The following is a 12,610-nucleotide window of genomic DNA, read 5'->3' as shown; positions in this document are numbered from 1 at the left end:
CTGTGATCATCACTATTATCACCACTCACACCTGTGATCACCACCATCACACCTGTGATCATCACTATCATCACTCACACCTGTGATCACCACCATCACACCTGTGATCATCACCATCACCACTCACACCTGTGATCACCACCATCACCACTCACACCTGTGATCACCACCATCACACCTGTGATGATCACCATCACCACTCACACCTGTGATGATCATCACCACTCACACCTGTGATCACCACCATCACACCTGTGATCACCACCATCACACCTGTGATCACCACCATCACACCTGTGATCATCACCATCATCACTCACACCTGTGATCACCACCATCACACCTGTGATCACCACCATCACACCTGTGATCACCACCATCACACCTGTGATCATCACCATCACTCACACCTGTGATCATCACCATCACTCACACCTGTGATCATCACCATCACTCACACCTGTGATCATCACCATCACACCTGTGATCACCACCATCACTCACACCTGTGATCACCACCATCACTCACATCTGTGATCATCACCATCACCACTCACACCTGTGATCACCACCATCACCACTCACACCTGTGATCACCACCATCACACCTGTGATCATCACCATCATCACTCACACCTGTGATTAGTGTTGTCAAAAAAATCGATATGTATCGATACTGAACATTCTGAAACGGTACAATACTCGTTTCTCTTAAGTAACGATTCTTTTTACATAAAATGCGCTTTCGTTTGACCCACCCAAGCTGCCGTAATGCACAGGACCGTTTGTAATGCTAAAATGGGAGCTAAAGCAAACGCAGTGCTGTTGAATTCGAAGCAGATACAGATGGAAACGAACAAGCCAGTTTGCAAGCGGTGCTTTTGGAACATTTCAACGAAGGGCGCCAAAGCCTGGTTGAGTGACCATAGCGCTCGACTCCGGCCACCTCGCGCGAACCTCTGCGAGCGGTGGAGGCGTTTATACTTTCCGCTTTGCAGTGTTGTCCGAAACTATATGTGGTAGTATAAAAGAAACACCCCTCAACAACAGGGGAATGAACACTTACCTGACGAAGTTTAATGCTGCTTTGTGTTTCAGGTTTGAAAAGTGCTGGAATGTATGCTAAAGTGCTTGAAATTGTAACTACTTTGTTTCACAACAAATATCTGTCTGACTGAACAGTTCTCTTGTATTACGTTAACAAATACAAGCCTCTTGTAATTTCAGGATGAAACATGAGAGAACGTGAAGACGTTAAGATTGGGCGTTTTGAAAATAAACCACCATCCAGAGCGACTTACAAAGTGCATTAATGAGGTGTAGGGTTGGACACTCCAGCGGGACGGGGGACAGCGGGACAGGAGACAGGGGGAGTCGGGCCTGGCAACAACATTAGGCGCCATTACAAGCTGCCACGGCCCTGGTACAGGGAGGTCATACCATGGATCTCATTAGGCAGACCACTCCCACTCTCAGCCACCTGGCCACTCCCACTTCTACACCACCAGTAGAGGGCAAAAATTACCATGGTGCCAGTGCAGTACAGACAGAACCAGCTTGTGAGGAAGCCCCGCCTCGCTGGAAACATGCCCCGCCTCGCTGGCAGGGAGTTCTGGGTAATTATCACCAGAGACCCAGCACCTCACCACAGCACAGAGGAGGGGGAACCGTGTCCAACCCGTTCAGTTAACGTCACACAGAGCAGGAATCAAAACCAAGCGTGGAGGAAAGGACACGCTCACGTATCAGACACATATCAGACACGCTCACGTATCAGACACGCTCACATATCAGACACGCTCACATATCAGACACGCTCACATATCAGACACGCTCACATATCAGACACGCTCACATATCATATCGGACACATATCATATCGGACACATATCAGACACGCTCACATATCAGACACGCTCACATATCAGACACGCTCACATATCAGACACGCTCACATATCAGACACATATCAGACACGCTCACGTATCAGACACGCTCACATATCAGACACGCTCACATATCAGACACGCTCACATATCAGACACGCTCACATATCAGACACGCTCACATATCATATCGGACACATATCAGACACGCTCACATATCAGACACGCTCACATCATATCGAACACATATCAGACAGCGCTCACATATCAGACACGCTCACATATCAGACACGCTCACATATCAGACACGCTCACATATATCAGACACACTCACATATCAGACACGCTCACATATCAGACACGCTCACATATCAGACACGCTCACATATCATATCGGACACATATCATATCGGACACATATCAGACACGCTCACATATCAGACACGCTCACATATCAGACACGCTCACATATCAGACACGCTCACATATCAGACACGCTCACATATCATATCGGACACATATCAGACAGCGCTCACATATCAGACACGCTCACATATCAGACACGCTCACATATCATATCAGACACATATCAGACACGCTCACATATCAGACACGCTCACATATCATATCAGACACATAGACACGCTCACATATCAGACACGCTCACATATCAGACACGCTCACATATCATATCAGAGCACGAGGAGCACGAGCACGTGGAGATCGGTCTTCTGTACCTTGTTTTGTGAGCGCTTCTCTCAGCGCAGGCGTCAGCATCTCCCTCTCCTCCTCCTCTTCCTCAGTCTTCCTCCCTCCGTTCAGCTCAGTCAGTCCTTTCCCCCGAGACACCTCTTCTGGTCTCTGTAACAGAACACAACACAGACTCACTCTCTCCGGCCCAACAACCCCACCCGCCACAGACAGAACCTGCCACGATTACAACACGAGCAGCTCTCATTCCAACATGGACCAACAGTGACGTGACTGGTGCTACGGTGGCTGTGTGTAAACATCACACGTACCTGCTCTTTTTATATTCATGTTTAAGGTGTACTGCTAAAACTGCTGCGCCAGAGAAAACGCTACCTAATAATTAATTACAGGGACAAAGGCAGAGAACAATTGCAGTAAAAAAGACAGTAACCATAGTTTTGAACGCTAAATCATTAAACCTGCTCCCAGAAGACCTGCCATGTTTCTCTAATTAAATACACCAGCCCAAAACAGCTTGCTGTGTAGTATGGGTGAGTCAACATTTGACCACACACTTCATTACAGTCTACAAGGCAAACAGAGCCTGGAAACACCTGCAGGAAAGAACCTGTAACACAAGCAAACGCAGCCTGGAAACACCTGTAACGCAAGAACAGTTTTAGAACAATTTTTAATCGTGCGGTAGAAAGACAATATAAAGGACTTGGCCAAACTATCTTGATAGGCAGTGAGGAAGTTCTGGATATCAGTCATCTAGAACTACCTGAGAGGTGTGTGTGTGTGTGTGTGTGTGTGTGTGTTTCCACTGAGAACCCAACGATTCTGCATGTGAATGGTCATAGCAAGTGCTTTGCTTTATTGGTTATGATTATGAACAGCTATTAGGGTTATGTACAGTGATTACACTCCACATTACAGCTGTTAGCAGTTGGTGTAATTCTCACAATCACAGGAAATGTTTTATTTTTACTACAAATGTCTTAAATCTTTCATGACGGGACCCTCACAGTTCTCTTGATGCCAAGTGGCTCCCGTTGTCTGGGCAACACACATGACCCCGCCCACTGGCCGCTCACATCACAGGTGTGTTGGCTCTATAGCAGCACCATCTGGGGGGGAGGAGCCACACACGTCCCCATGGAAACGCACCATGACAGACCCGGTGAGATCAGGACCGTAGGAAACGCAGACGTGTGCGATCAGGATGGAAACAAGCAGGAGGGTCTGTGTGTTTGTTATTGTTTGGGGTGTGTGTGTCTACAGGTGTGTGTGTGTCTACAGGTGTGTGTGTGTGTGACCACAGGTGTGTGTGTCTACAGGTGTGTGTGTGTCTACAGGTGTGTGTGTGTCTACAGGTGTGTGTGTGTGTGACCACAGGTGTGTGTGTGTTATTGTTTGGGGGGTGTGTGTCTACAGGTGTGTGTGTGTGTCTACAGGTGTGTGTGTCTACAGGTGTGTGTGTGTGTCTACAGGTGTGTGCGCGCGCGCGACCACAGGTGTGTGTGTGTGCGCGTGACCAGAGGTGTGTGTGTGTGTGCGTGTGACCACAGGTGTGTGTGTGTGTGTGCGTGTGACCACAGGTGTGTGTGTGTGTGCGTGTGACCACAGGTGTGTGTGTGTGACCACAGGTGTGTGTGTGTGTGACCACAGGTGTGTGTGTGTGTGACCACAGGTGTGTGTGTGTGTGTGTGTGTGTGTGTGTGCGTGACCACAGGTGTGTGTGCACCAGAACGCAGCAGCTGATTCAGCTCATCTGACACTCTGCAGTTCACCAGATCAATATGTTGATACTGTGTGCTGGAAACACCCTGAAACAGGCCGTTTCTTCTGCACCAGCTCCTGGGAGCGCCACAGCTCAACTCTTCACCGAGGAGCACCAGACAGGAGAGTCCAAACGAGCCTTTAGTCCTCTACATTCGGAGACTTCCAGCTGATTTGCCGTGTCTCTCTTCATAGTGAAGTATTTGTTTTTGTATTAAAGTTATTACCCTCCACATCTTGTCCCCCTGATCTGAGGGGCAGGTGCAACACCTCCATTAACTCACCTTGTTCTCACTCCCACCACACTGATCAGCTCCAGAGCACAGAGTCGCCCTGCAGGACCTACAGGCTGAGATCCACCGGGCTGCACTAGCAGAGGGGCCGGCCAGCCCCACCCACGCCCACAGCCCGTGTTCCTCGGGTCACGGCCTGACCGCAGTGTCGTTTGGCTGCTGACGTCGGGGACGTGGGCGGCGGCCTACGAGCGGTGGGCCTGGGAGGCGGACTGATGCGGACTGACGGGCACCCCGAGGTCTCCTGCCTGACTAACACACCACCTTGCTGGCCTTCTGCCACCTGAGGCCCTGCAGGCGACAGCATTAATCTGAGTTACTAAACCACGGATGAGTCAAGCCACAGCTAGCCAGGATCCAGTCTAACCGCTCACTGCCCGCTTCACACTTACATTTACACCATTTAGCAGGTTCACAGCCTTCTGGCTTCAGTCACTGGTCACCAGCCAAGTACTTTTATTTATTTATTTAGTAAAAGGTTGAAAATGAGCACACAGAGTAGCATTTGTAGAGCCAACAGTTGCCACAGTCAGTCAGTACCAGTGAAAACGTGATCAACTGGTGATTTAAGTGACTCAGGCAATGTGTCCTTATCTGTTGTCTACGGTGGCTGTGAAAGGCCAAAACACCAGGAATAGACTTCGCTCTGACAAATAGATACTAAATGAGTACTGGCAGGCACCCGTCTATAGACAAGAGCTTCCTGCCACACACACACACACACACACACACACACAACCCAGACCTGCTCAGGAGCACGACAGCACAGTGGCCCAGTTGTATTGGAAGAAAGAAGCCGTGTGCATGTCTGAGAAGCAGAGCATCTGTCCATGTGAGGAGCAGGCAAGAACCAGAACCAGAACCAGAACCTCGTAAAGCCGGACAGACAATAGAACAAATCTGCCACTACAGATGGAGAGATAGAAGAGAACGTAAATACATAACGTAGAGCTGGAGGACCGGGGGACATCACACAGTCCAGCTCCTTCCTACTGGGACAGATACCTGAGCTCTGAGATGTTGAACAGTGACTGGACAAAAGTGCTTAAGACATCTAATCAAATAACAAACCTATATGGTGAAACACGAAGTTGTAAATATTTGATGCCCAAGCTGTCATTAATAATATCTTGTAGCTGGACAATAGCCAGTGATTCCCACTCAAGTTAAACAGGTCAAAACCAACTTGAATTCCTGCACATTCCTGCTGCACCCACTAAAGAAAATTATGAAATTGTAAATTGGCATGTCAACAACATCCTGGTCGTTCACGAGCAGAAAACAACATTACCGTAGCAACAGTGAATTTCAAGAGCACTCGAGTGAGTTTGTGTGGTTTATTACAATCAAAGGCAACGGTGTTATTGTGTTATCAAATCAGACGAGCCTCATCACAATTACATCATCCATATCCTCATGAACACAAGAGAACAGTACTCTTAAAATGCATCAACGTTTCTAACGGAAAACTGGAATGTTACATTGACAAACTTCTCTGTCTAACCGTTTCATCTGTTCAGAATCAACACACTCGAGGGAGTAAAGCTCTTGGATCACAGGACTAACACAACGCCATCGTATCAAACTCAACACACATCCAGATATTCTCCCTCAAAACGCCACTACAAGCCATTTAAATCCCCAGAGCCACTGTGCTTCATACCAAACCCCCAACACTACAAACGAAGGAGCAGGCTCACACTCCGACTCCGTGTTGCATGTGTTTGAGGGGGGGAGATCGATCTCTCTCTCTCTCTCTCTCTCTCTCTCTCTCTCTCTCTCTCTCTCTCTCTCTCTCTCTCTCTCTCTCTCTCTCTCTCTCTCTCTCTCTCTCTCTCTCTCTCTCTCTCTCTCTCTCTCTCTCTCTCTCTCTCTCTCTCTCTCTCTCTCTCTCTCTCTCTCTCTCTCTCTCTCTCTCTCTCTCTCTCTCTCTCTCTCTCTCCTCATGAATCACACCTCCACACAGGCCTGCAGAATGGGCCTCACTGATCACAGTTCACAGTTACGCAAATCCTCTCTGAGCTAAAGCTGCTGTCTACTGTACCAACCATCTGCCCCTCCGTCTCCTTCAATGGAGACACTCTCTGTGCAGCTATAAGCTCCTCCCCCTAGTCTAGTTAGGCCCGGTCCAGCCATTAGCCATGCCCACCACCCTGCGGCTCCTGCCATTAACTCCTCCCACTGCAGCGCCTCTTCAGCCACTAGCCCCTCCCACTGTAGGAGTGCTCCAAACATGAGCCCCTCCCCCCTACAGGCCCTCTAGTCCCATTAGCCCCTCCCACCATTAGCACATAGTTTCGGGAGGACAGACCAGAAATCCGTTAGACTCATTAAGACTCACTACAGTGAAATAATTCCTCCACCAGTAGAAATGCTAATAAGCACATTAGAGGAACGTAAAACATTAACAGCCCATTTTCACATGTAGCACATTACAGGGGCAGGAAAAAGTGTTTCTGAAATGATTCTTTTAGTCAGCACTATTTTGGATATTAGGACCTCCGAACACAGTCCGAACACAGTCCGAACACAGTCCGAACACAGTCCGAACACAGTCCGAACACAGTCTGCTGCATCTTCTGGGCAAACGACATTCAGAGTGCAGGACAGCAGCGCGTCATGAACACTGCACATGTAGTGAGAACGTCCAGGTTGGTCTGGACCATCTGCTGTGACAGCACCGAAAATACAGACCAGGGGCAGATTAGCGGACGGGCAGATTAGCGGAGGGGCAGATTAGCGGAGGGGCAGATTAGCGGAGGGGCAGATTAGCGGAGGGGCAGATTAGCGGAGGGGCAGATTAGCGGAGGGGCAGATTAGCGGAGGGGTAGACTAGTGGAGGGGCAGAGTAGCGGAGGGGCAGAGTAGCTGAGGGGCAGACTAGCTGAGGGGCAGACTAGCGGAGGGGCAGATTAGCGGAGGGGCAGATTAGCGGAGCAGAAAGTTTTCCTGGCTCCCTGCTCCATTTTGCACTGCGTTATTCTCCTTTGTTAACTGTCATATCTCAGCAGGTTTGGGTAGTGACAGCTACATTTAACAGTGTCACAAACTCGGGGGCAAATGCTCCATCATGTACAGAAAATGCAGAAACTAAATTATTGGCATGTCCTAAAAATATTCTTGACAATGTCCTTAACATTCCTAAGACAATTTCCCATCTTCTTTAACGGCTCCAGTGAACAGGTCCCATGACAGCCACCATACTGCACATCAGGACCAAACACAGCCCACGTTTGTTTAAAGGGTTAAACTGTGTGCTGCACGTTGTGTTTCTGCGCTGGGTGTAATGCTTTATTCCATCGTCACATGGCGATGCCTGAAACAGGTGTGCATTTGTGGTATGCCTTTGCTTTCATTAACACCCAGAGCACAATGAGAGGCTAATACCTCTGTAGACCACAACACGAGATTTGTTTCATTTGGACACAATGTTTATTGTGAACACAGGATTTTGTCTCCCTTATTATTAGGAGAATGTGTTGTCCATGTGGCTATGCTACTTGTTTCATATAACTAATCTGCATAATTAACAATAAATCACAGCTTACTGGAGTTCAAACAGCCAGTCACAAATGTCTGTCCTGCTGTGACTTATCAGATGATGAACTCCTGCTCACACTCCAGTGATTACGCAGTGGGAGTGAACAACACATTATGATCCACTTTCAAGACGTGTCCACTTCTCAACTAAGAGCTCGGACATTTCTCAAGGAAGCTCCGTCTTCAGCAACAACCTCAGTCCTCCATCTCCGATCGTGCAGGAGTGTTTTAATCAGCACGGTTCAAAGGTTTTATTCTCTGGTTATCAGAAATGTGACTTATCATTAACCCATCACTTAAGCACCTGCTGACGGTCAAATATCATCCCCAGCGGGAGGAAGAGATCTTGTTTAGAACAACCTGAAGCAGCTTGTGAATTAAAATCTTGCACATTGTGAGTGAGAACTGAGCTCGGAGATTTACGTTGTTTTATCTCGTACCAAATTGTGAAGAACTATTTGGTGGTTTAGGGGTAAACTTAGTCGTTAGTGGTAAAGTGGATTTAGCCTGTTCTATTATGCCACATGTTAGTTTGTTCTGACCAGGGCAGTATCTTTAAGTATCTTTGACGTATAGATTCGGTGGTGTAGGGGTGAGCACCACCTTCTGTAACTGTGATTAGGAGAGAGTTTAAGTACATTTATAAAGAACAGCTGTGTTGGGTATAAGTACTTTATAAATTTGTCTTTCATTGGTTCTTTTTCTTTCCGTGGGTGTGACCCTCACCCACATTTCACCTTTTCACATATAAACTCTGTCATGTCAGGGAGTCATTAAAATAATCATCTACACTTGCGTATTGCAGTGTGTTCACATTATTGGATGGATTCACTATGCCACTTTAACTTGTATCCCTGTATCTGGGTTAAAGCTGGATGTCAACATCAGCATTTTAACTCTGTGCAGAGACAACTTCCTCTTCCTCTGTCAGTACAACACAAACATCTGTAAACCAGGAACATGAAGGTGGCCTGCCTGTATCAGACCGCCTGATCCTCAGCGTTTACGGTTTTGAATGGCAGCTCTGGTTCAGTACACAGCACCTGCAGGACACACACTCCTGAACGCCACACAACTCATTCTTGAATTGCTAATGTTCTGATTGCGTTGTTCACAAAAGACCACCTGCAAAGTTTCTGGGACCTTTTCATCAAAACCATACAAAATATTATTCAGAAATGCTCTGCAGTTGTATTCCTGTAACCTGCCCTTCCAAAACATCTCTCCAAGATAGAAATACAGAATGAAACAGAGAAAGACTGAAAAGTACTCCTCACGAGTCCACAATAAACCTGCACTGAATCCAGAAGACGCAGAACTGTCAGACAGTGACCATGAAGTTTAAAGATGTTCCTGGTTTTAGTTTTTCCATATACTGCCAGGTGAGGAATTCCTGCTGCTAAGCGAGATGTCTGATGACTTCAGATCTGCTGTGTTGTGGTGGTGCAGCTGACCTTGGCTCTGTTGATGTGGTTCACGATGTTCCCGAGGTCCTCCACGTCCATGACGGAGCCCTGCGTCTCCTGCTCCGCCCCAGAGTCAGAATCACTGCTGGACTCAAACAGCTCCTGCAATGTCAAAGAGAAACCCCACAGTTCCCTTACACAGCCTCCCAATGCCACTCATGACACGGAGACGGTCTGACCTTCGCTCACACACGTAGGAAACCTATTTGTACAAATTCAAATAAAGCCTCTTCAAACAATGGAGTGTTATCTTCAGAAATGTCATTTGATTGGCCTCAAACTATAATCGGACAGTGGATGTCTTGTTCGAGGCTCGTTTGGGGCTGTATTAGCTGTCTCGAGCGGACCTCTGCAGTCCAGCGGGACACCTGCAAAGGTCAGCTCTGATCCTTTTAGACACGCTCCAATATCTTTAAATGAACCAAGATGAAAACTCAGTGGTTTCATTGCCGAAATACGACCCCTTGTGGTAGATACTGGAATTACACACTGCATGTCTCCAAACGAGGCCTCAGCATATGCAGTAATAAAGACAAAAGGTTTCAAGTAAGTAAGCTGTAATTGTGCACCTGAAGCAGTGCAAACATGAGGACTTACTCATGACCATAACATACATTTCAAGGAGTCCTATTTATAATAAACATAAATAAAACACAGCACCATACTACAATTAAAAAATGCAGTTTCTATATAAAATGTATTTGGGTATTAAATTGAACCCAGAAGCATAAAAGAGCACAAAGGAGAATGAATGAAGAACACAGGGACTAGAAGGTCGCACTATTAGAGCTGGTTAACAGGCAGACAGGCCCAAGTGTGGACAGAATGACTCTCAAGTGCTGAAAGTGCCACCTCAGCCGCTCGAAACCCATTTACACGAGAGAACCACCAACCACGCACAACCCGCACGCTGCCTGGGCCGTTACCATGGCTACGCACGCCGCACGAGCCGGAGCACCACTTGCCTCTGAGCCGTGTCCCTCCGCCGCGCCCCCCTCCTCCTCCGCCACGCCCGCCCGCCGCTCGCCGCTCTTGCAGCTGCCTTTCTTGCATTTGCCGCTGCAGGGTTTCCTGCGCCCCTTCGCAAGGGCCTGCAGCCGGCCCACCAGCCTGCCCTTCCAAGCCTGGAAGTCGGCCTGCAGGCTGCCGTGCGTGCTGGATGCCACGTGGGCGTCGCCCTCGCCCCTGCTGGTCACCCGAGCTCCGCCCAGCATCCACAGCCACTTGTCCAGACTCTTGCCCACCTGCCGAGAGACAACACCACCTGCTGTGACGACATTCACATTCTCCGCTGAACGGAGCTTCTCGTAATGGCCTGTGTTACAGAAGCCTGTGGCCGAACCCAGGAGGAGAGAGAGAGAGAGAAGAAACCCTCCTGTGAGACGCATCTGACAATAATAACACACATTCCAATGACATACAAGTAAAGAACACAACACAGGCGCGTACAGGTCACACACACTCAGGGGGACAAACACGTCCGACTCTAAGACGGCGGTCCTCACCGTGTTATAATGGTCGGTGTAGACAGAGTTCCCCAGGCCAAAGACCGCATATCTCATCCCTTTCAGGAAGGTGTTGCCATAGCGAAAGTCAGTGGACGCTTCCTCCAACCACTTACAGAACCACTCAGCGTTCTCGGTGGGTTTGCCGTCAGTGTATGTAGCCACGAGGAAGACACAGACCATTTTACTCGTACACTGGGGGGGGGAGAGGGAGAGAGAGGGAGAGAGGGAGGGAGAGAGAGAGAGAGAGGGGGAGAGAGAGAGAGGGGAGAGCCATTCAACCAAAAAATGTGGTGACTTCCTCAGCAACCCTGAGACACACAGGCAACACTCTCTGCATTTGTCAGACACTGTGCTCACTATTATCAGCACTGTAGAGAGCAGCACTCCACTGTGCTAATACAGGTTCCTCTACCACTCTGTGTCCTCAGACAGCTCTGAGCCCTACAAACCGTCTCGTACATCCCGTCATCATCACGACCATCTGTCAAACCTTCTCATCATGAACCCACAAGTTCTGCAGAAGAGACGATGATTTCCATTTACTGTTGCCCTGGAAGTGATTGCCTAGCAGACAGTGAGCTACACTTCACGTCGGTCTTGAGAAGGATTCATTACTCAGTGCTGAGTGAATGCATAACAGCACGTATTCTCACAGCAGTGTATCTTCACACTCGCTTTCAAAACCTTCTCCAGTAAAAGCAGTGTGATCGAGGACCTGGGATCTTCTCCCAGTGTGATGGAGGACCAGGGATCTTCTCCCAGTGTGATGGAGGACCAGGGATCTTCTCCCAGTGTGATGGAGGACCAGGGATCTTCTCCCAGTGTGATGGAGGACCAGGGATCTTCTCCCAGTGTGATGGAGGACCAGGGATCTTCTCCCAGTGTGATCGAGGGCCAGGGCTCTTCTCCCAGTGTGGACTGTGGTGTGAACTCAGCAGAGTGTCGGCTGGAGTGATCAGCACTGATCACGTAAGAGTATTTGAGGGACAAATAATCCCACGTGAACTACTGGAGCCTCAGACTGACGACCAGGAAGGCCAAGAGACAAACTATCAAAGAACCTTCAATTAAATTGACACTGAATACCAGTTTACAGTCATTTAAACTGTTCAGTGTACACAATATTAATAATAGTGACAACTCACCTCATCGGATAATCTGTCCTCCGGGTCATAATCTTTCATGTCAATCACCTCAGACTGGAAACCCAGATTGCGGACGTCTTCTGCAAGTTCTCCGGCAAACCCCTGTGCAGCAGTTCAGGCTGGTTAATTCTCTACTGTGTCCAGCCCACGACTCAAACAGGCACTAATGAAGCTGTCTGACAAAAGGCCAGTTTGCACAGTTTTCCACTCAGCCTAAATGTCGTCCATCAACAGAGACGTGTCTGGTGTCCAAATTCAGCCTCCTCAGTTAACCACTAGAGACTAGGGGTGGGCGAT

At 48.4% G+C, this 12,610-nt stretch overlaps 1 protein-coding gene across 2 annotated transcripts in view; it reads right to left on the bottom strand.

Annotated features, from left to right (window-relative positions):
- The window catches only part of tyw1 (tRNA-yW synthesizing protein 1 homolog (S. cerevisiae)), a 51,285-nt gene that overhangs the window by 36,658 nt on the left and 2,017 nt on the right, over positions 1-12,610 (bottom strand). The window contains exons 4-8 of one of the 2 annotated variants that reach the window (XM_076976414.1): positions 12,314-12,415; positions 11,166-11,360; positions 10,626-10,904; positions 9,649-9,762; positions 2,624-2,747 (exon numbers count right to left, since the gene is read on the bottom strand). In XM_076976414.1, the coding sequence (XP_076832529.1) occupies positions 2,624-2,747; positions 9,649-9,762; positions 10,626-10,904; positions 11,166-11,360; positions 12,314-12,415 (814 nt within the window). Of the gene's footprint in view, positions 1-2,623; positions 2,748-9,648; positions 9,763-10,625; positions 10,905-11,165; positions 11,361-12,313; positions 12,416-12,610 lie in introns of those variants that run through there. The other variant, XM_076976415.1, reaches the window with a different exon arrangement.

Source organism: Brachyhypopomus gauderio, chromosome 16, assembly GCF_052324685.1.
Source record: "Brachyhypopomus gauderio isolate BG-103 chromosome 16, BGAUD_0.2, whole genome shotgun sequence".
Lineage (NCBI taxonomy): Eukaryota > Metazoa > Chordata > Actinopteri > Gymnotiformes > Hypopomidae > Brachyhypopomus > Brachyhypopomus gauderio.
The sequence above is the reverse complement of the archived record's forward strand: the minus strand, read 5'-3'. Positions and strand labels throughout refer to the sequence as shown.